Source organism: Lepisma saccharinum, chromosome 1, assembly GCF_977018435.1.
Source record: "Lepisma saccharinum chromosome 1, izLepSacc3.1, whole genome shotgun sequence".
Classification (NCBI taxonomy): Eukaryota; Metazoa; Arthropoda; class Insecta; order Zygentoma; family Lepismatidae; genus Lepisma; species Lepisma saccharinum.
The window spans coordinates 178,281,170-178,304,163 of record NC_139229.1 but is presented as its reverse complement, the minus strand read 5'-3'; the positions used below and the strand labels follow the sequence as shown (position 1 = coordinate 178,304,163).

The following is a 22,994-nucleotide window of genomic DNA, read 5'->3' as shown; positions in this document are numbered from 1 at the left end:
AAAAATATGCCTCTGAAATGTGTGCGCTTCTTCTCCCCCAAACAATTGTTCATACATTTAAGACTCAACTGTTTGTAATAGTCTGACGTACTTACTTCTTGTTACTTCTCCCTCTGGTAATTTACAATGCATTACAGAAAATAAATTGCTAGCGAAGCGATCAAGAAAACTTTTAGATCCAAATTTTTGCAAACTGAAAACAATATTGATTTAATATGGCGCAAAAAAATTATGGAGGCCCATGACATTCTCTTTTACATTTTTTTTTCTATTTACATCGTTCGGCGTCCAGGGCTGACTGCCGCCGTCCCCTATACATCGACCACAAGGAAAAAAACCTTGGGACGAAAAGTCCCCGCGCAGCTTTCCCTTCTTCCCTCCACCTCGGGCCATAAGGAAGCATGGTCCACTCTCCCCCTCCCCTACAAGCGGGAGTATGGTGTACAGGAGTCGTGGGTCTGCGCAGGTTGTTTTGCTCATGGTTCCACTATAGCTAAGGGTTTGAAATTGACAAGACTGTAAGAAAAGCAGATATTGCGAGCGAAACGAGCTAGACAATTTTATATAACTTTATTTACATTTGTATAAAGATATAAATCGAAAGGGGGCAATTGCCCTTCTGTGCCTCCTTGCAGATGCTCTTGACCGTCTGGAAGAAATAATGCACGAAAGACGTGAAAACTAAATCCGTCTTTAGTATCGTTTTGTCCTGCAACTCTTAGATTCTGCAACCTTTCTTTCCATAGTTCAATGTTTGCAACCTTACCCCTTAGAATTGATTTCCGTCCAAGGTTGAGGCCCAATCTCCCCCCCCCCCCTGTGGTTGCGCCACTGCACCTTCTTTAGCCGTAGTTGTTTTGTGAACTTTCATTGGCTTAAAAATACTTCATTTTCTTCAAGAGCATAATATAGTTTAATAACCGGCGATAAAATTCCTCTCCCCTAACTTTCTGGATTAAAGTATAATAATATAGGGGCATGGAAATCTGAAAGGGGGGTGCGGATGGCCACCTCTCTCCTTTAGAAAACGAATGTCAGCTAAAAGTATATATTTCACACGTATAATTTGATTCCAGTCATAGTAATTTACATTAATTATTATAATGGGTATGCAGGAATGCGATAATTTCGAATTCAAGTGGTGTTTCTTGAGGGGGCAACACTATTATCGGGGTAATATGCCCCATGGAAAAATACCTCGCTTCTCCCTCCGTCGAAAATATCTGCAGACGTCCATGATTAGGGCGGGGCATTAACCCCCCCTTTGGACTTCGTGCGCACGCCTATGGCTACTCATTTCTACACTACATGGAAGGTTTATTCAATTTCGAGCCAAAAGTGTAATTTTCAAATCAGGGTTTTTAAACGTCCACGAACCCATCAACTAATGGGTTCTATTGGGTTCCGCAACAATACCGGAACCTGTTCTATCACAGTGTAAATTCGGTCCAAGTTGCGTATTGTTTCATTTCAAATATGGAACTTAGACCGTCTTTAAATTGATCCGGAACGAAGGACCCTGTGCCGTATTTCAATTGATCCAGAAAAAAGGTTCCTGGAACTTATTTAAATACCTTAAACATAAAAAGGCTCTTTACGGTCCAGATCCATTTATGCTTGCTAATATTCCCTGCTGAACCTGAATTGAATTGATTTAAAATTCCTGATCCTTTAACAACCCTGGTGGAAATTCATTAATTTACAAACAACCATATTTTTAACGAAACATTAATCCCACACAATATACTGAGTTATTTTTCGCAATGTTCCAATGAATGGCAAGAGATTTGGGCTATTCCTTTTTCTTCCTTGATGTTTAATAGATTATATTTGTCACGCACCTATAACGTTACTAGCAAACATTTGTGAATTGTTCTTTCCTTGTAACGTTAACATCTACCATACTGAATTTATTTACGTTCCTTATGCAGATGGTATGTACCCAACTGCATTTTGTTCCGTTCCGCTACAGTGGTTTACATTTTGTTACATTCCTATGTAACGTTAATTAACCATATTGCCTTTCACTTCGTTCCGTTACGGAGGATTGCATTCATTACGTTCCTATGTACCGTTATTTACTACCATGTTGCATTTCGTTACGTTTTTTTGTAACGCTAGTATATACCACAATGCATTTCGTTACTACGTTCCTTGTATCCTTGTAACGGTAGTATATACCATATTGCATATTACGTTATGTTCCAATGTGCTCATTTCGTTCCGTTCCTTTATAACGTTAATATCTACCATAATACATTTTGTTACGTTCTCTGTAACGTCAGTCTGTAACATATTGCATTTCGTTACGTTACATGGGTACCAGCAGCTGAACCATACTCTTCCTCCTACAAAATGGAACGTAACGTGTAACGCAAATTGGGTACGTTACGACTCCCTGCTTTAAACTCTAAGTACAGCCCTGATTAGCTTATCTGAGCATAAAATGGACTTAAAATGACAATGGTGGATTTTTATACAGTAATGCCATAAGCATCACAGGTAGTGCTTCTTATAAATATTAGGTGTTATAACTGAAATCCATGTTCTGGGATCTGCAAGAAAAGAATACAGGTTGTTTCTTTTATGTCACTTTCATCTAATCATGATGATGATTAGATTAAATTGATGAAGGGACACTCACAAAAGGCCAGGACTCAAACTATACTCAGCACTTAGCAGTGATACTGCGAGTCAACTGCCCAACATGTTAATTAAATGCTGCTGAACTTTGAAATTAGGTCTAATTAAGGTGAATAAAAAATTAAAGAAAACTAGGGGAGACTACCTACGTCATACATTTGTTTACTCTTTATTCAAGGCACTCTGAAAAGTAGTCACCTCAATATATTAATAGTTTTTCTTGTATGTACACATTGCTTGCATTGTAGAATTATTTTCTTTGTAGTTTACGGTTATTACAAGTATAAGAAAACAGTTTTTCGTTGTGACGTTTCAGGAGAACACACGCTTCTTTCATCAGACATTTATTTTTATTTTGACTAAAGATAGTTATAACAATGGTTAGCAATTTTTTAAACAAAAAGAATCCGTTATATAATGGATGTTGTCAATGTTACATTGTTGTAATATAGCAACCTAACTGTGAAAGAAGCAGTCTGTTTTATTTTTATTTCAGATAAAAAATTTTGATCACATTATTTTTTATTTAAAATTATGAATCCCAAATATCAGGTAATTCAAAGTCATCATTGTTTTCACAAAGTTTCTTGATGTTTTCTGTTACATTAAATTTTAAAGATGGTGGCTTACTCCATTTGTGAAAAAGAAAACTCCATACTGGATCTATTTTGCCATTTTCATTATTTAATTTATTCCAGTGTTCTTCTGCAATGAACGAAGCTTCCCAGACATTCAAACCCTTCTCTTTTTAATCAAATGCTTCTCTTCGATGATGAAAGCTGACAAACTTGTTCTTGGGTTTAGATTTATAATATCCAAATCATGCCATCTTATTGTCATTTTCCTTGCTGTTTGCCCTACATAATCCTTTGAACATGAACAACTTATATTATATATTCCTGTGGTTTCCACATCTGGTAGAGAGTTTCTCATTTTGAATTCATTAAATGTACATTCCAAACTTCTTCGTGATCTAAAAACAATTTTGAAATTAAATCTTCTAAAAATTTTTGCAATTTTATGTGAAAATCCCTTGTGGAATGGAATGCACACAAATTTCTTTTCACCAGATTTTTCATCTTTGTCTGTATTTCTCTTTTCCTTTATTTTTCTTGCTACTTGTTTTTTTGATTTGGTTTATTCTGTTAGTGTGAAAGCCATTTTCTTTTGCTATATTAAAAAGCCTTTCTTCTTAATTTTTAATATCCTTATTATTAGAACATAGTCTTTGTGCTCTCAGGAAAAATTTTAAAAATATATTATCCATTTTAATACGAGAATGTTCTGAATTGGCATGGATGTATTTTTTTTCTGCTGTTTTCCTATGGACTGATGTTTGAATTGTTGTGTCAGTTGTCTTAATTTTCAGATCAAGGAAAGAAATTACATTGTTATTCATGGGTTTGCAAGTGAATTTTATGCGACGATGTGATTCATTTAACAATTTAAATACGTCCATGATGGTGTTCTCATTTTTAGCAATAATTAGCACATCATCTACATAACTGATGTAGAGTATGATATCTGATTACCTATCTGATTAACAATTGGAGATTCTATGTAATGAAGGAAAATGCTGGAGATGATTCCGGATACTGGGTTTCCCATTGATAGACCATTACTTTGCTGATAAATTTTGCCATCAAGTATAAAGTAATTGTAATTTGCACATACAGTAAACCATCGAACCATTTCCCATGATTCCACTGGGTTAACCTTCACCTTGGGTTGGCCGCGGTGGCTCAGTCGGTAACGCGTCTGACTACCATGCTCAAGGTCCCGGGTTCGATCCCCGGCCGGTTCAAATCCGGGAACTTTTCTAACGGTGAAAGCGGCCCCGGCGCCCACCCAGCGTCGAATAACATGGGTACCTGGGGGAAACCCCGGGGGGTAAAGGCGGTCAGGGGCGTGATGCTGATCACATTACCCCCACTCACGACCGGATCAAGAAAGTGTGGGGCGTTACCCCCACACCCCCTATACGCCTTCATGGCGTGGTGCTATGCACAGGGGAACACTTTACCTTTAACCTTCATCTCAATAAACCATCTGTGTAATGCATCTGTGGCACCTTCTATTGGGGACACTAGGATATAAATTTTCAACATCAAAACTTGCAATACGATACTCATTATACTCCAAAAAAATATTGTTTGGAATAATGAGTGTCGTATTGCAAGTTTTGATATTGAAAATGTATATCCTGGTGCTGACATCTCCTTACCAATATTTTGTCATTGAAGCCATTCCATGATCAAGTTTCCCTGCATCATGAAGTTGAATGCACTGGTCGATAAATGCTCGTGCAACACATATTTCAGTCTTCATTTCAGCCAATTTGTGCTGTACAGTCTGAAATAGAAATTGTTTCTTTTAATATTCTTATTGTGTGTCATTCCGTTTAGCACATTTCATGTATGGGTATGGGAAAGACAAGCAAATTAATAATTCAACTCATGTCATTTTTATGATATTCTAAAGTCAAAACCAGAACTGTTACATAATGATTTATTCACACACCCCCAAAAACCCCCTAACACCTCCCCAAATGTGCTCAACACCATCTTAAAATTTTTCACAAAGGCCCAATTAATGGTCATTTCAGCTCTAAATATACTCTTACAACTCCGTAATAAAATGAACTATTAACTAAACCCCCAGAAGACAAATAGAGAAGAAATCACACTCCCCCCAGCATAGTATATAATATATTATAATTAAAAAATGAAGAATTTTCAACTAGGAAAGATCTAATATATTATACCAGATTCATAGACCTAATGAAATACAAATAATTGCCCCAATCCTTAAATACAACAGAATAATAACTATAAATATTGATGAAAAAATTAATCAACCTAAAATAGATCACAAACATACACCCCCCCCCCAAATGAAAAATTTTGGATAAAGCCCAGCTGTTACACAATATATATGAAATTATTTGAAAATTGAACTACATTTTTTAGCAAATAAAACGGCAGTCAACAAGGGGGCTTTACCTGCAGATTTATTAAAGCTTTTCCAAAAGCCTTCCTCTCTTTCACATATTTCCTTGTTTCCTCAAACATCCACTCCAAATGAGCACAAGACCCTGTGCCTATTGATAGCCTTTCTTGGGGCAGTTCAGCCATCAAATAATAGAAGCCTTCATTTTCGTTTCCCAAAAGAGCCGATTTAGGTAAACGTACATCCTCAAAAAACAGTTCAGCCAAATCCTGTAAAGAAACTGGGAAATAAGACTACAACAAAACATTTATACACTTAAAAGATACAAGTAGGGCTCAGCCGATACCATACCGATGTATCAGTCAGAAAGCATTAGTTGAAAATTAATCACTAATACAAGCTGATATTTATGTAGTTTGAATATCTTCCAGTCACTGCACAATACTCGTGTACAGTTTAGCACCAGTACTGTGTGTAAAAGAAATACATGTGATATGAGAGAGATAATTATTTTGCAGCACACATCACTAAAAAAACTGAACACGCTAATACACATTGAATCTTCAACATTTTGAACAATTAACACTTGGAGTGTTTTTATTAGTGCTTTTAGTGTTGCGTTAGGCAATAAAATACATTTTTATGTTCTTACTGAATGGAGTATTAGAGTAGGTAGGTGCACATTGCGGTGCTATGAAGGCACATAGTGGGATGTGGATTTAGGGTCATACACATTCTCGTTCTTGGCCAATTTTTGAAGGTGATTAGCACCCTGGGAATTGAACCCAGGTCTCCTGCATTGCATCAGACACCTTACCGACTACAGAGGTTATTTCCGATCTTTGGTGACGAAATTGCACACCTCTTGCAGCACCACCAAGCGGGAAGAGAAAGAAGCTGCCAGTCGTGTGGGCACGTTGGACCGTTGATTGTGCGTGACAGGTGTGGTCATTGTGTATCGGGAAGAATGCCATCGAAAATCAGTGCATATTGGGAGGGTTAACATAACTGCTCTTTCCGACATAAACTACAGTTATAGTAACATTATAAAACTGTGCAAGGAGCGTGGATTCACTGTGTCCAAAAATGGCATATCACAGGTGTTGAAAGGGGCAGGTAAGGCAAGGCGTCGGATGATATCTCTGGGGCTGAAACAGCCTAACCCCTGACCTGCCACTAGCCCCACAACAGCTACAATTCGGGATGTAAGGGTGCTGGTCACCAGGGAGAGTCCAACCACACAGAAAAGTATCGCGAACCGGCTACAAACATCACTCAAGACAGTGCACACCATCATTCACCGCGACTTGGGTTTGGAAAAGCGACTCATGGTGCATGTTCATAAGCTCTTGCCAAAACACACCCAGGAACATCACACCAACTGTCGAAAGCTTTATGAGCGGCACCTGTCAGGTGAAAAGTGAAAGTTCGTTGTTACATTGGACGAGGCATATGTTTATCTTGATGACTGTCTCAAGCCACCTGCAATTTTTTATCGATCGACAGGTGCGAGGGACTTTTAAAGATGGTTCACTGAATGTAAGGAAAGTTTTGGCACAGGTTTCATGATCATTGCTGGATACTCGTCCAATGGCAAGCTGACCATACATCATGTTGCCAAAAATATGAAGGTTAATTCTGATTATTATCAGGCTAACGTCCTGACACCCGTTTATTGCCATGACATTCCCCATCTCTACGGGAGGGACCAGAATCGTGTGTGGGTGCATCAAGACAAGGCGTCAAGTCACACATCTCCCTCAACCTGTTTCTGGCAGAAGAAACTCGAATTCGTGCCATTCCTTTCACAGACATTCCAGTGAAGTCACCTGATACCCCACTGATGGACTTTTGCGCCTTCGGCCCACTAAAATGAGCCTTGTCTCCTGGAGATCCTGCACCATTGAAGGGCTATGGAAACCCTGTCAGGAGGAGTGGTTAAGGCTGGACATGACTACACTTTGTGGCAGTCTCCTACAGTGGAAACTTCGCTGTTGGGCAATTGTCAAGATGAAGGGCCACCAAATAGAGCACTCTCGATAATGGCGACATGGTTTCTCTTAAGGTAGGTGCAATTTGAAATCATCACTAAACCTCTGTAGTACTTCCGTGGCTCCTGGGGATTACAATACATCTTGAAATAATTGTGGAGTAGGCACACACAGGAGATCTACTACATAGAAATTTTCAGCGAAAAATGCAGGCTCGACCAGGACTCAAATCCGGGTCTCTGGCATACCATGCCATTGCTCTAACCACTGAGCTACCGAGCCAGCCTGGCCTCGCCTGATTTATCGTTAATGTTATTAACAGTCACTTTCAATGGAAGAATGCAGTAATGATCAAAACTGCTGAGAAGGTGTCTGACATTGGATTGGATGATTGAGGTATCAAATACTTCTTCCACTCTTCAACTAAGCTGAAATAAATTTTAAAAATAAAACCAGAAGTTCAATTTTGCAAAATTGAATGTTTCATAATTTTTTAAAAAAATCAATCAAAATGTATGAACATGAGATCATGAGCTCTGTTATCGCTTACCAACCTGAGATTTCTGCCCCATCTTCTTCAGTTTCTGCCCTTTGTTAAATCCTGGCATCCCTTCTTCAACAAGGAACAGGGAGATTCCATGAGCTGCCTTCGCTTCTCTATTTGTAACAGCTACCACAATCACTACGTCACACATGCTTCCATTGCTAATGAAAGTCTTGCTTCCGTTTAGAATGTAATCATCCCCATCCTTTTTAGCATAAGATTTCACTCCTTGCAAGTCACTGGAAATAGTTACAACACAATTACCTTCTTTCAATATTGAAAAGAGACTACACTGATCCAAGGAAAATGAAACTGCTAATTTTATCAACACCAAAAGGTTAGCTTAATGGAGAAAAAAAAAATCCCTTAGAGTCATGTTCTAAAGCGATATATCTGGATGTCAAGTGGTGTGAATTATCAACAATAATAAAATCATTGCACAAATTTTGCAGTGTATTAAAAATCAACATGCATCAAACTTCTGTGAAACTTGGTCCCTTACATTGAAAGAGGAACATAAATTGAGAGTATTTGAAAATAAGATCCTTAGGAAAATATTTGGACCTAAAAGGGATGAGGAGACAGGTGAGTGGAGAAGGTTACATAATTTAGAACTACATAATTTGTATTCATGTCCAGATATTATTAGAATAATTAAATCAAGAAGACTTAGGTGGGCAGGCCATGTGGCACGAATGGGAGAGGAACGAGGAGTTTACAGGATTCTTGTTGGGAAACCTGATGGTAAGAGACCAGTAGGAAGGCCAAGACGAAGATGGAGGGACAACGTTGAGATGGACCTAAAGGAAATCGGTAGGGATGGAAAAGAGTATATAGAACTTGCTCAAAATAGGGAAACATGGAAGGCCTGTGTTGCTGCAGCCATGAACCTTCGGGTTTAAGAAGGCTAGAGAGTTAGTTAGTTAGTTCATGCATCAAACTTCAATCAGCTCTTCTGAAAAATTAGTGCGGATGGACATAAAACCACCATATTCAGCCTGCAATATACCTGTAGGTAGCAGCCATCCTGAGTATGATACACACGGTGGTAGGTATAGGTGGTAGGTATAGGTATCAGCTGTCCTGAGGACGTTAAACTGGGATACAAACCACTGTTTACTGCATTTACCAGACTTGATCAGATTTCGATAAGACTTGGAACCCTTTAAATACAAGGTAGCATAGTTTCTACTACACAACTACAGATGCCCATTAATTGCTACTGTATCGATACGGACAGATAAATCAGCAAAACAACTTTACCTATAAGTAGGGAGACAAATTTATGGTAAAGAAAAACTGAGGAGAGCAGTAAATAAAATGTTAGATCAGCGGTATATACCAGTGGTGTAAAAAAAAATTGGCACACAATTTTCATCAAGAGAGCAAACAACATACAAAAGAGCTATAAATTGATAAACTACTTCATTTTTATATACTGTACACATACACAAGTACATGATTAGATTTCAACTGTAATTGCCAGTACCGGCGATTGGGTGGGGCAAGGATAGTTTAAGTGGGGACCCCCAAACCCCCCCCCCCCCCCCCGAAATATTTGCGATTCATATGAAAGCTGCAAGTGGTAGGAAACTTTAGGCAAACGTTTCGTTACAAATTGACAGTTTGCAGAAAAGCACACATTTCGCATTACTTCGCGAATAAAACTCATGCATATTTCATCATTGGGGGTGTAGTTACGTGCAGAATGTTCAAAATTGCATCTTTTTTTCACATTTTGCGACTTCGTGCATCGCGAAGATTCAATGTCCCTACCTATAAGATATGAACACGATGGTGTAATTCATTTTTCTACGTTTTTAGAAAACAAATATCCACTCCAAAGCTTGATTTTCTACGCAAAACCTATTAGAGTTCTCAAATAATTAAGGATATCATAGAATACTTCTAGAAATATTTAGACTTTAATATCCAATTTGCACAATATAAGTTACCATTTTCACACTTGCTCCTTACTAATATTCATATAGAGAAAGGAATACTCACCAACACATAAAACATATGATAATATGCACCTTCTCTGTACTGTCAGCTTGAAAGAAAAGATGGAAGACGATGCAGTGAGATTACAAGAGGAGATCGGTATTCACTGAAAGGGCTATTAAGTAATATATATATATATTGCATGCATAATCATGTATATGTATACATGTATATGTATAGTGGATAAAAGTGGGCACAAGCTGCATAGTCAGTGATAGAAAAAAGATAGCGTAAACAGAAGTTTTCGACCTGCACCATTGCCAGGTCTAGGTCTACATTTTCTGCCATCTTCTTTTTATCACTGACATTGTAGCTCGTGGCCATGGAAATTTAATTTTTTCCAGTGTCTGGTGTGTTTTTCCTCTTTTCCTTTTTAACTTCTTATGAATGTATATGGGGACATTAAAAATCATACACCTGAATTTCATAAAAAGTATACTTTTTATAGTTTATTTTGTTTTTACAAGTGTAAGTATGCAATTTTTTTTTAGGAATTCTTGTATTTTCTTTTGAAATATGGATTTTTTTGTGCATTTTTGTTTTTCCCTCCTTTTATTTAACTTCTCTATTTCATGATATTTGCAACGATGAGGATGAATGATAAAAATAAATGTGTGGGAAAGACTAACACAAGGGAACAGATATGTCCAGACAGGCAGAAAAAATCAATCCCAGATAACTGAGGAATACTCAACATACTCGGCCAATAAGGCACCTTCATAAAAGTGCTCCTCTGTCTCCACTCCAGAAAGATGCACCTTGCAGTGTACCAAAATATCTTGAATCCATGTTTAGTCCTGTTTTGCCCTTGTTAGAGTTGCCCCAAAACTGCAAGCTCGTAGACAGGCAGGAGCTGGGGGGATGGGGGCTCAGCTCCCCTGGCACTGCAGTCAGCCCCTTGACATTAGGTCATTAGGTAAAACTATTTTTTGTATAATTTGTTTGAAATGAAAAGTGAAAATGCAGACAGAACCTATTACATTCATTCATCTTGTTTATGAGCCGAAGTTTAGGTAGAAGATTCTCTAGATTTTAGAAAGTTCTTTTATAAGGGAACTTCTTTATCTGTACCTTCACTGCCCCTTCCACATCTGCGTCAAAGGTCAACAGCTCCCAATTTTTGGGAACGAAGGTGAGTTTTATTGCTTCGGGCAGAGGTGGAATGTACTGTAGGCACTATGACTGAATGGTGTGTATTTTTTCTTGCATGACATAAATATCTGTATCATCAAAAGTAGTATGGGGTGTGTAGTAAGGAACAATGTCAGTAGAAGTCAATTAACACTTCAAGAGATGTTTTAGAAGATATAGAAAAACTGTAGTTGACTTGACGACCCCCCTCCTCCAAACACACACGTAATTTACCTTCACTTAATACTGTTAAACTTTAGTTTTGTTAAATTGTATGCACTCTTCCCTTTTTATACACAAATTTTTCAGGTACCTACATAAATGTTATACATTACATTATGAATTCATATAAACACCAAACAACACACAGCTTACCTCCCAGCTCCAGGCTCAGTCATTGCTATTGCTAAGATCTGTCTCCCTGCAACTAAATCTGGAATAAATTTCTGAATCTGCTCCTTCGTCCCATATTTGGCAATGTACGGCAAAGCTATATCAGAATGGACACTGAAATTGAGGCCTAGTCTCTCTGCATAAGCTCTGGAAAGAAACCATACAAATATTTACTTCAATTTGTAACAAGTGCACCCAGTATTTATGATGTGGGGGTTCCATTTCTAAAACTGGGTGCTAATTATAAAACAGAATATTGATTTTCATGTAAATATAATGAGAAATTTTAAGTCTCCTGTTATCAACATGCTTCAGATTTGATTTGATTTATTTTACTTCTCTTCTGTGCCACTTTTCGTTAATTGCAAAGATGGGGGTGAATGATGATATGATGAAATTGATGAATTGACACTCAGAAACATCCAGGCCAGGATTCGAACCCGGGACCCACATGCTTTAGATTTTACTGGCACACACATGAGATATTTTACTTTCTAGGTGAAGAAAGGTTTCAACTAGCTCCAAATTTATGGGAATATATATATATATATACCTAGGTAGTACCTGTCAGCATATTCTAGTCGTCAATAATGCCAATATTTTATGTTTATTCTATGAATATTTATGTACATCAATATGTTTAATTAGCATATCTATCTAAAAATCTCACACTGCTTTTTTACTGTTCTCATATAGTTTTCTAATAAAGATCTTTCAGTGTGGGTCTCAAATACAGTATTTCAATCATGAAAAGATCATCAGTGATAGAACATTTAGCTTGATCAAGCAACAAGGAACAATATCTTTTAAAGAAACACAACCACCATGGATTAAGAGGGTGTAATGTGAGAGAAAAAAAGGGTTTGAACTTTAATGTTTTCCTTACACCTTACGAAGTGTTATTTTCAGTGATATTATGTGCATACTACAGAAATGTAGCTGTATATATAACAAATACTTGCAATATACATGGGGGCACTTTTTTCTTTACTATAGTTTCTCACATTGTGCTAGACGGTACGAATCCTTCCCAAACACAGTGTCTCAATTTATATAAAATTTAGCACTGGGAATGTTAACTATACCTAAAAACATTTGAAACAGATAAGGTTAACCAGACAGTTTTACACTGGTCAGTCTGAATAACATTTTATTTCCTAACAATTGCAAATTAGAACAACAAAAAATATGAAGTAAATTCTTTAGGAGGTTTGACGTATGATATCTTTACATAGGGTTGGTTGTAAGAATGGCCCACTAGGCCGAAAAAGCCTGATTAAATAAAGACCACTCTATTCTATAGTTGTAGAAAACTGCCCCTACCTCTTTATGTGACACAGTGATAAGACTTGCTAACAAAATGGCTGCCCTCGGCCTTCTCAGGATGTGTTATGCTACTGATGTTAATGTTTAAGAAGGTTTATCTAACCTTAATTACTTTTGAAATACAATAACTTGTACGTTATTAGTACACTTATTTCTTATTCATATTTCTCTGTTGATGGCTGATTGACACCTGTGTTACTCGTCACCTATTTATACCATCTTGGTTGGGCACAAGGTATGACTAGAGGCACATATTTTTGGTAAATAAAAAAGCAAGATTTCGGTACAAAAACAGAGTCAATTTCGGGTTCAAAAGCGGTAAATAAAATAAAATTTCGGTGTTACAGCGGTGAATAATCACATCAAAAGTGCTATATAAAATGACATTTTGGTTTTAAAATTGTGAATATAATCCTAAATTTGATTTAAAAACTGCACTTATTACACAAAATAAACTTACCCCTTTTAATAGCACATTTATGTAGTTACCAGGGTATTAAGTTTATTCCTCTGTAAAGGGGTCCATTTTTGCTTCTCAAATATTTACAGCATAATTAATCAATTTTCCGTGAATTGCATAACTCACAGGATACTTCAGACTTCAGAAAGTGTCGTGTCGGTATATAAACGGAAAATTTCGTGTTTAAGAGTCAATTTCGCATTTTGCAGTTCATTTCGCATTATTTCGTGACAAAATAGGGTAGAAAAATGCACCTCAGACCTTTCAGAAACGTGAAAAATGAACATTACCGCATGTTATTTCATATTTCGTGTTTTCGTCAAAAACGAAATTTGCATGCCTCTAGGTATGACTCAATTTTAGTCCCATCTTCTGGCTCTTTTCAGAGACTATATGGAACATTCCACACCTTTCCAGCACATGGTTACCTTATTGTTGGCCTGACAAAGGCTTCTTTTGGCAAACTGTTGACCATTTCTTTCGGGACTGTAGGTCACGAAGCATTTACATCCCATTTTGTGATTTTTTTATCATTACTGTTAAAAAATGGATTGCAAAAATGCAATAACATCCACTGTGGAACTAAATGTGAATTTGAAATAGGAATCTATTTTCCAAACATGTTGAAATTTGTGGCATTGGAAAGATAATTTTACTTTTCTCCAAGATAAGTAATTCCAGCCAGAACTCTTGAACTTGTTAACATCAACTGTTAAGAATAACAATAAAAGCTTCATTTGAAATCCAAATGAATAACTGGGAATAACACATATACGGCACACTTGGAACAAATGTGTCTCAAAAATACAGTGTGTTTAAAAAAAATTGATAACATTACACATGTAAATATCTCGGTAACTACTGTACGGACGCGATAAGAAGCGGCGTGCAATCAGCACGCAGAACGGCAGAACGTGACCAAATTCTGTCTCCTCGTTGGTTGCCATGTGGCTGGGGGGTTTCTACGTTGCCACGTTCGCACAAACACACGGACAGGCTAGTCAGCTGTTGGCAAGCTCGGGCATTCTGGCAAGCATGAAACATTTTATCTTCCTGCTCTACACAGCAACCGAAAACCTTCACTGAAAGAACCTTTGTTGTGTTTTTATTATGGTACATTGCAAGCATCAGCTACCGGCATCTTTTTACTTATGTTGTATCGTATCACAATTACCAACAAAAGAAAATGCATCTTGTGTTATGAACAACACTGTGGCAAATCGTTCTCCTTTGATTTCATGCCGCCTCTCTTTGCCTTCTTTGTCACGCCGCGATTGTTGAAGCTTCATAACGTACAAATGAAATGTATTTCTTGAAAATTAGGGCAAATTACGTATAAACAAATTACGTACAACTTCGTTTCGTTAACACGTTTTTAAATTATATTTTGAGGAACCTACAAAAATTCACCTCCAAAACAGAATTTTACAGAACTGAGTTACTGTATTACGGAGAAGAATTTATCAAGAACAAATCAATTGTGTGTGAATTGATTGATTGAGTTGGTGTTTTCAAGTCCACTTTATGCACACTACGGCTAATCTGGAATGGACCTACAGTTGGAAGTGGGATCCGAACCACTATGTGCCTCGACAAGGTATCAAACCCAGGACTACTTGATTACAAGGTGACAACACTTACCCTACCACTGTGCCATCGGGGAGGCACATGTGGGTGTGTGAAGTGAGATAATTTGGGAGCTATATGAGAATACAGGCTCTGGCAATACAGAGTTCAATAAATTACAACGAAACGCTTGGCAATTGCTCGATTTCCTTAACATTAATGATACATTTGGTACATGTGTTATTAATGCTTTGAGGCTACCTGTATGTAAAAACATAAAAAATGAATGAAAGAACAGAAGTAGTAGTTAAAGAATCAGTTGTTTTTGCTTACCGGCTACCATTGCAGTGGCGCTATCCCAAGATCATCTTCATTGTTGGTTAGTAAAGGAACATCTTCATCTGAGCTACTACTGTCACTGCTGTCTTCCCGCCCAAGTGAAATTACAAAATCCTCCATTTCCTGCTCTTCAACTCCCTCCTTTTCCCATGCTTCGGAAACAATCTTCCTTGTGTGTTCTATAGCCGAACGCCACCTATCTGCTGTTACATCCCCGATAGCCTGTTCTGTCAATTGCAAAATTTTAGACGGTGTAAAAGGTGGCAAAGTGTTCCTCTGTGCTACCAGCCCTTTGACCTGTGCCCAAATAAGTTCGATTGCATTGTACATACAATGATAAGGCGGGAGACGGACCACCGTATGTCCCGCTTCTTCTGCAATCTTGTCTATTCGATATATGGGGAACTGGGGTTTGTGTAACATAAGGAGCTGCAGTAGTTCAGCCTTCCTCATGTTTCTGTGGGCTCGCGAGAATCCTGAAGTAGGTCAATCCGGCAACAGCGCGTCGCTACCAGAGTGGGTGGTCCCACGCTGCTTGCTAGAGCGTCCCGACTTTAGTCAAGGTAAAGGAAACTACACAGCTTTAATGCTCAACTCAACAAAATTTATGCATAAGAAATAGAATAAGAAATTCAAAGGTTTGTGGTTGTTACAAATGTTCCATATGCGGTAACAGTCTCCAGTGCAGTGGTGATTCTCTGCTGGAGTTCCTCTAAGCTTGTAGGAAGAGGAGGGACATAAATGAGGCCATTCACATAATCCCAGAGAAAAAAAATCACAAGGGGCCAGGTCTGGCGAACGATATATCGACACAGAATTGCTTGCGCATTTGCTTGTCATCTGTCTTTAAGGCCAGAACGAGCTGCAGCCTAAAGAATGTCATTTGCAAGTGTTTCCTTATGACACGCCGAACTGTCGTAGGAGGAATCTGGTTTTTCCTGACTTGCTCTTCTTATGGACTTCCTGGGACCTCGCACATATGTCCCCCGAACCCGGTCGACTATATCGTCCCATGCTGGTGGACGTCCAGATCCTTTGAACTTTTTGTACCATGTCCATATCTGCATTGCAGTTGGTGCATAATTGGCAAATTCCCTCACAAATCTTGTTGGACTGTGTTCGAGCATAATCCAACACACAAAATACCTTTTCTTTTCCAGTGAATGACATGTCTATACAAGTAAAGACAAAAACAAACCACATTACACATTGACTTTTGAGGTGTTTCTACACATACTATTAAATTTTCACATCATTTGCACGAGAATTGGTAATGTTACTAGATTACAAAATGATATAAAATTTATTGAAACACCCGGTAAAGATGAAAACAAGTGACTTACTGTTCTTCAATGACAATAGCTGCATCAGAAAAAGTACCGCCAATCCCTCCTTTCTCTGCAGGGATGGTAATTCCCAAGAGTCCCTGAGTGCCTGCTTTCTGCCAGATGTCACGACTCAGACAACCCTCAGCTTCCCACCTGGAGAGAAACATGTTTCCAGTTATGTTTTAATAAATAAATACTCTTAAACTGAATTCATTGGTACTTCTAACCCAAATAAATACATTCACTATACATTAGCAAAGCTGAAATGATTGTTAGCAAATGCCATATCATAGTGATTTATCCATAAAGTACTGATAACTCCATCAATGTAATATTTTATTAGTCCAAGACTTATTTTTAAGCTCCTGCTTAGTCGAATAGTAGCAGACTCTGGTCTCGAAAGCCAAGAAACAGTGGCAATGGAACTTGATGCCTGGACAACAAATCACCAAATGTAAAGCCACTTGACAGATTCTGTTTGCAAAAAGCATTGTTGTATCACTGAATTTAGTTCAGTTTTTATGGCTGAGTTCATATTTCTAAACCTATAAGAGCTGGTTAAACTGCTTTACAAAAAGCCAGTTGGACGTGTTTTTTTTAAGTGTGATACTACAAGGTGTACAACTTTGCTTCCGCTGTTTTCCGACAGGTGGCAACAACAGGAAGTAGTGTTCGAAAGAAGCAGATCGCAGACGTCACGCAGTTAGCTTGGACCTCTGTTAAGATAACCCCATTCAAACATTAGTCGAGTGGTGTGTGCATCGTGAAGTTGTTCGCGATTGAAAATGTCAGTGTACGAGCCAAATTCTCGCCATTTGCGGAAAGTTCTACTTTTTTGTTTCAATATGAAGAAAACATCGGCTGAGGCTCATCGAATGCTCTCCACTACGTATGGTGAGGATGCTATAAGTGAGAGAGGCTGTCGTGAGTGGTTTCAACGCTTCAAGAACGGTGACTTTAACGTCGAAGACCGGCATAGTGGTGGAAGACAGAAAGTTTTCGAAGATGCAGAATTGGAGACATTGCTGAGTGAAGACTCGCGTCAAACTCAAGAAGAATTGGCATGGGTATGATTCAGAAAGAAGGAACTTGGGTCCCGTATGAGCTGAAACCAAGAGACGTTGAACGGCGTTTGTGTGTTTGTGAACAGTTGCTTCAGAGGCAAAAACGGAAGGGATTTCTGCATCGGATTGTGACCGGGGACGAAAAATGGGTTCATTACGATAACCCAAAATGCAAAAAATCATGGGGATATCCGGGCCATGCTTCCACTTCGACGGCCAAACTGAATATTCATGGCTCCAAGATCATGCTCTGCATTTGGTGGGACCAGCTCGGCGTCGTGTACTATGAGCTGTTAAAACCAAGTGAAACAATCACAGGTGCTCGTTATCAAACGCAATTAATGCGTTTGAGCCGAGCATTGAAGGACAAACGGCCGCAATACAGCGAGAGGCACGACAAAGTGATTTTGCAGCTTGACAACGCACAACCCCCACGTTGCCAAAGTGGTGAAAACGTACTTGGAAACATTAAGATGGGACGTCCTACCCCACCCGCCTTATTCTCCAGACATCGCTCCCTCTGATTATCACCTGTTTAGATCAATAGCTCATGAACTGGCTGACTAACACTTCCGATCTTATGAAGAAGTCAAAAAGTGGATCGCCTCCAAAGATGAACAATTTTTTAGACGCGGCATTCGTACGCTGCCCGAAAGATGGGAGAAAGTAGTGGCCAGCGATGACAATACTTTGAATAATGCCTGGGTAAGCAATGTTATTCATTACAGCGTCATATTTTTGGGGAAAAACAGCGGAAGCGAAGTTGTACACCTTGTATATTGTTGAATTATTGTTTTAAGTCCATTTTATGCACAGAGGCTAATCAGGACTGGACCTGTACAAGATATAAAATTAATATACATAATTATTTCTTAACTATAATATACTGAAAATGTAAACACAAAAATTTGGCAGAGGGTGAGGGGAGAAATATTAGAATTACATTTGAAGGTGACAAACTGAGATCTGGAATAGTATCCAAACTATTTTAGAGAGAGAAACCAATACACCGTATGCATTCATATTTATGTTCTTTTAACTAGGGGTGGCATAAAATACATCCATAACTGTTATGATTTGTTTGTTTATTAAAATCTGTAAAGGGTGCATTAACACATAATTCTTATGAAAGAATCAAATACCCAGATCAAGCAGGTATCTGGATAGAAATAAAATATCATATCTGAAGACATGAAAATAACCAATGAATTTAAGTAACAACTGAAGTTATGATCATTTTGCTCCCACCGTACATACCTTGCTCTGTGTGGAACCATTTCTTCCCTAAAAAATTTTCTCACATTTTCCCTGAATATGTCCTGTTCTGGAGTAAAAATAGAGCGGCTTCCTATGTCACAGAGATTTGACATTTGTCCTGTAGGTGGTCGTGCTGAAGCATCACTGAAAGAAGAAAAGTACGAAAAAAACGTAATGCAGCGAAACTGAAAATCAGATTTTCTTGCAAGTAAAGAAGACTGAACTGGCTGCTTGACACAACAACCATAAAATAATATACACCAGTGTAAAATTACTTTGTGAGAAATTCAAAATGCTCAGAGCATAAAATTGTATGCCACAGGATAAATTCATGTGAATTGTATGAATATAACTGAGCACCTCCTTATTTCTCCACTTTTTTGAAGCATATTCAAAAGGTTAATAAACCTTCACCTTTGGAACACATGCGCTCACATTTTGATCTTGAAAAAACAGAGCATGCGCAGATGCTTACTTGTTAGCTAATACACACTCAATTAGTGCAAAACACATGATACTATGAGTGAGCAAAATATACTGTACCAGAAATACCTTTAACTTCGGATAACTTGCCCTTGTCACACATTAGCCCCGTTTGGTGAGCTAGACAACTTCAAGTCATCTTGCAGATCTTGAATGTTTAGTATCCGATGGATGGAAGTTGATGTCATGCCTTACAGAGTAAGAGCTTCTTGGGATTCAGACACTTACAGTCATCTTGCAGCCAGAGCAAGTCAAGGAGAAGTTGTCTTGTTTCGTCTGCACAAGATCTTGCAAGATGGCAGTGTCCGTGGAGATGTATGCAGTTTGAGATAAAGTTATTTTGGGAATGACTACAGTTATTCCTGGTGATGTCTGAAAACATTCTTAGTATTCAAGATAAATAAAGTATAGTTTGAAAATCTTTAAATTGAAGTGTAAGAAGAAAGAATTTAATTGTTTTATATCAAGACCACGTTCACTGAATATCTAGCTTGCTTCAAACAACAAGAGCGTGACTTCGACATACGATTTGCACAATACAATGTACTTTCATGAATGCTAAGTATATATGTCTCTAATGAGACCTAATGTGGTTAGGTTCTTTTCACAAAAGAATATTTTGATTGAATATTATGAAGATGAAAATGAACTCAAAATTGGTTTTAATTACTTAAATCCAATTAAACATACAACCAAAGATATATCATATTCATCCACTTTCCGAGAAGAGTAGCCACTTTTTTCATTCTTTCCTGGATACAGGGTGGCTACAAACAAGCAGAAATGAAATTCCCTGACTTTTCCAGGTTTTCCAGGACAAAATTTACATTTTTCCATGACAATTACAAATTAAACAAAATCTATGTTTTTGCAAATGGAAATACTAAACTCATACAGATCCAGGTATGGATTTGTTAAGTACCAATATTATCTTCTATGAAATTGACTCAATTTCTCTATTATCTATGATTTGAATTCAAACTGCAAAATAGTGAATTTGGAAAATTATTACAATTCACAAGCTAGGGAAGGATTATGGAATTTTTTCATACGCTAACTAACTAACTCTCTAGCCTTCTTAAACCCGAAGGTTCATGGCTGCAGCAACACAGGCCTTCCATCTGTCCCTATCTTGAGCAAGATCTATATACTCTTTCCCATCCCTACCGATTTCCTTTAGGTCCATCTCAACGTTGTCCCTCCATCTTCGTCTTGGCCTTCCTACAGGTCTCTTACCATCTGGTTTCCCAACAAGAATCCTGTAAACTCCTCTTTCCTCTCCCATTCGTGCCACATGGCCTGCCCACCTAAGTCTTCTTGATTTAATTATTCTAATAATTTTTTTTCATACGCAGTAAGTTTAAAATAAAATACCTGATTATTTTTAAAGTTACGACTAAATGAGATAAGAGTGAATGATTAAGAAATACAGTTTGTATTTTATCAGTCTCCTTATATATTCTCGGTATTATATGTTGATATTTCCATATTTCCACTGAGGTTTGGAACCCTCTGCTTGCAAGAACCATGAGTGCGGACTCATTTTTCAATGCATAAAGCTCTCTTCTCTGTAAAGCAAACAACTTAACTCTTGCATATAAGTGAAACAATTGAATCGAACAAAATAAAGTGTCATATTTCCTTACATTATCAATGGGATTTCTGCTTCAGTACAGTATATCCAAGTGAAGTACTGTGAAACTGACAACATGCAGTTATACCTTTAATACAGTCGAAAAGGTTATGTAGGTATTAGAAATTTAACGCAAGGAATTTATAGAATTGCATTGTATAGGTACCTGATGTAGCTAAACATACATTAAAACAGGAACACTCTAATAATAAAAGCTTCTGAAAGTTCATATATACGAGGGGATCCTGAAAAAAGCTCCAATGGTGCCAAAGCTCCAAAACCCCATACAGCTGAGTACACACGGGCCCTTTGCATCACTTCAGGTGAGAGTTAATGGACCACTCCCTGTACAGCCCTGGCCTTGAATGTACCGACTTTCATTCATCTCTTTGTTTAACTGAAGAGGTTTCTGGCAGGGAAAGGATTTGACAGCTACACTGCGGTAGAGATAGTTCCAGTCTTTGCTGTCCGACACATATACCATGGACATACAAAATTTAGTGCCATGCTACTACAAATGCCAGAATAACGGTGGTGATTAGGCCCAAAATTAGGTTAAGACTCACTGTTACTAATGCAATAAATTACAATGGATATTCATGTTTTATTTATGCCTAATCGGTAGGGACCTTGATATTTTGTTATTTTTTTTCAAATTGGTGTATTTTCTTATTTTTTATTTTTTACTATATGGTGTTATTTTTCTCAAAATTCACATTTTCATTTTAGCGCATTTTCTGGCAAATATCTGAAATTATTCCCTCATGGTGTTTTTAAACTACTGTTTCCCATTGTAAGTCACATGGCTTACGTCTCTTCGTGAGAGTTTGATATCTTGAAAGTTATTTTGGGAAAGTTATTTTCCGTACCCCTTTTTTAATTTTAAGGTAAGGATTTTAGATAATGGAATTTTCCCCGTAGATACTGAAGGGTGTATAATGACCATAAGAGGCGACGCACCCAAAAAATTAAAATCAATCGATCTCACGTGACAGATACCGATATATTATGGCACCAAAAATTGGCATTATCTTTTTTTGACTTGACAGTATTACGTTTCCCAAAATTCGCGTATTTGTTTTAGAACATTTATCTGCCAAATATACCGTTACTTAATACTCCATTGTGCTTTTAAACGATTATTTTAAATTGTAGATCACATGGTCTACGTATTTTCGTGACAGTTTGATATGTTGGAACAGATTCTTGAGGAAGTAAAAGTAAAGTGCTCCCCTGAACTTTTCCATGAAGGTGCATAAGGGTGTGGAGTTAGGGCCCCACACTTTCGTGATCATGGCTAAAGGTGGGGGTGATGTGATCAGCACCACGCTCCTGGCTACCTTGATCCCTCAAAGTTTCCTCAAGGTACCAGCTTCATGTGATGCTGGGTGGGTGCCGGAGCAGTTTGAATAGGTGGAAAACAACCCGGTTCTCCCCCGTAGGGGATCGACCCCGGGTCTCTTGCATAGTAGTCAGACGCCCTAACGACTGAGCTCCATTAATACTCGGTCGACAAATGTGCCTGTCGGAAATATTCCATGTACGTATAACTCTATAGTTTACTCTTGAGTAAAATGTTGGAAAACTTGCATGTTCTATGTACACAAACATGGCCTCGAAAAGACAAGAAAGTTGGATTTCATGAAAGTTTTCGTTGTTTCTTTAAAAAAAAATATACTAAAAATGCCAACAATTCGCATTTTATGCCAAATTCTCATTATTTCGATATTTAGAAAGGGCGAAAAATGGGTCCAGACATCACAGCACATTCCTAAACATAACTTCGCAGCAATTACCATTTTTCACGGTTTTGGCGTTTGCGAAAAATCAATCGGAAATTACTTTCTGGCCACCCCTCGTATAAATCAGTAGATGGAAAGTGA

At 37.9% G+C, this 22,994-nt stretch overlaps 1 protein-coding gene across 1 annotated transcript in view; it reads right to left on the bottom strand.

The window, feature by feature from the left end:
- The window catches only part of LOC145990308 (long-chain specific acyl-CoA dehydrogenase, mitochondrial-like), a 46,720-nt gene that overhangs the window by 18,930 nt on the left and 4,796 nt on the right, over positions 1–22,994 (bottom strand). The window contains exons 2-7 of the mRNA XM_083126005.1: positions 18,996–19,139; positions 16,690–16,827; positions 11,638–11,802; positions 8,138–8,366; positions 5,646–5,861; positions 4,868–4,995 (exon numbers count right to left, since the gene is read on the bottom strand). Of these exons, the coding sequence (XP_082982131.1) occupies positions 4,868–4,995; positions 5,646–5,861; positions 8,138–8,366; positions 11,638–11,802; positions 16,690–16,827; positions 18,996–19,139 (1,020 nt within the window). The remainder of the gene's footprint in view (positions 1–4,867; positions 4,996–5,645; positions 5,862–8,137; positions 8,367–11,637; positions 11,803–16,689; positions 16,828–18,995; positions 19,140–22,994) is intronic.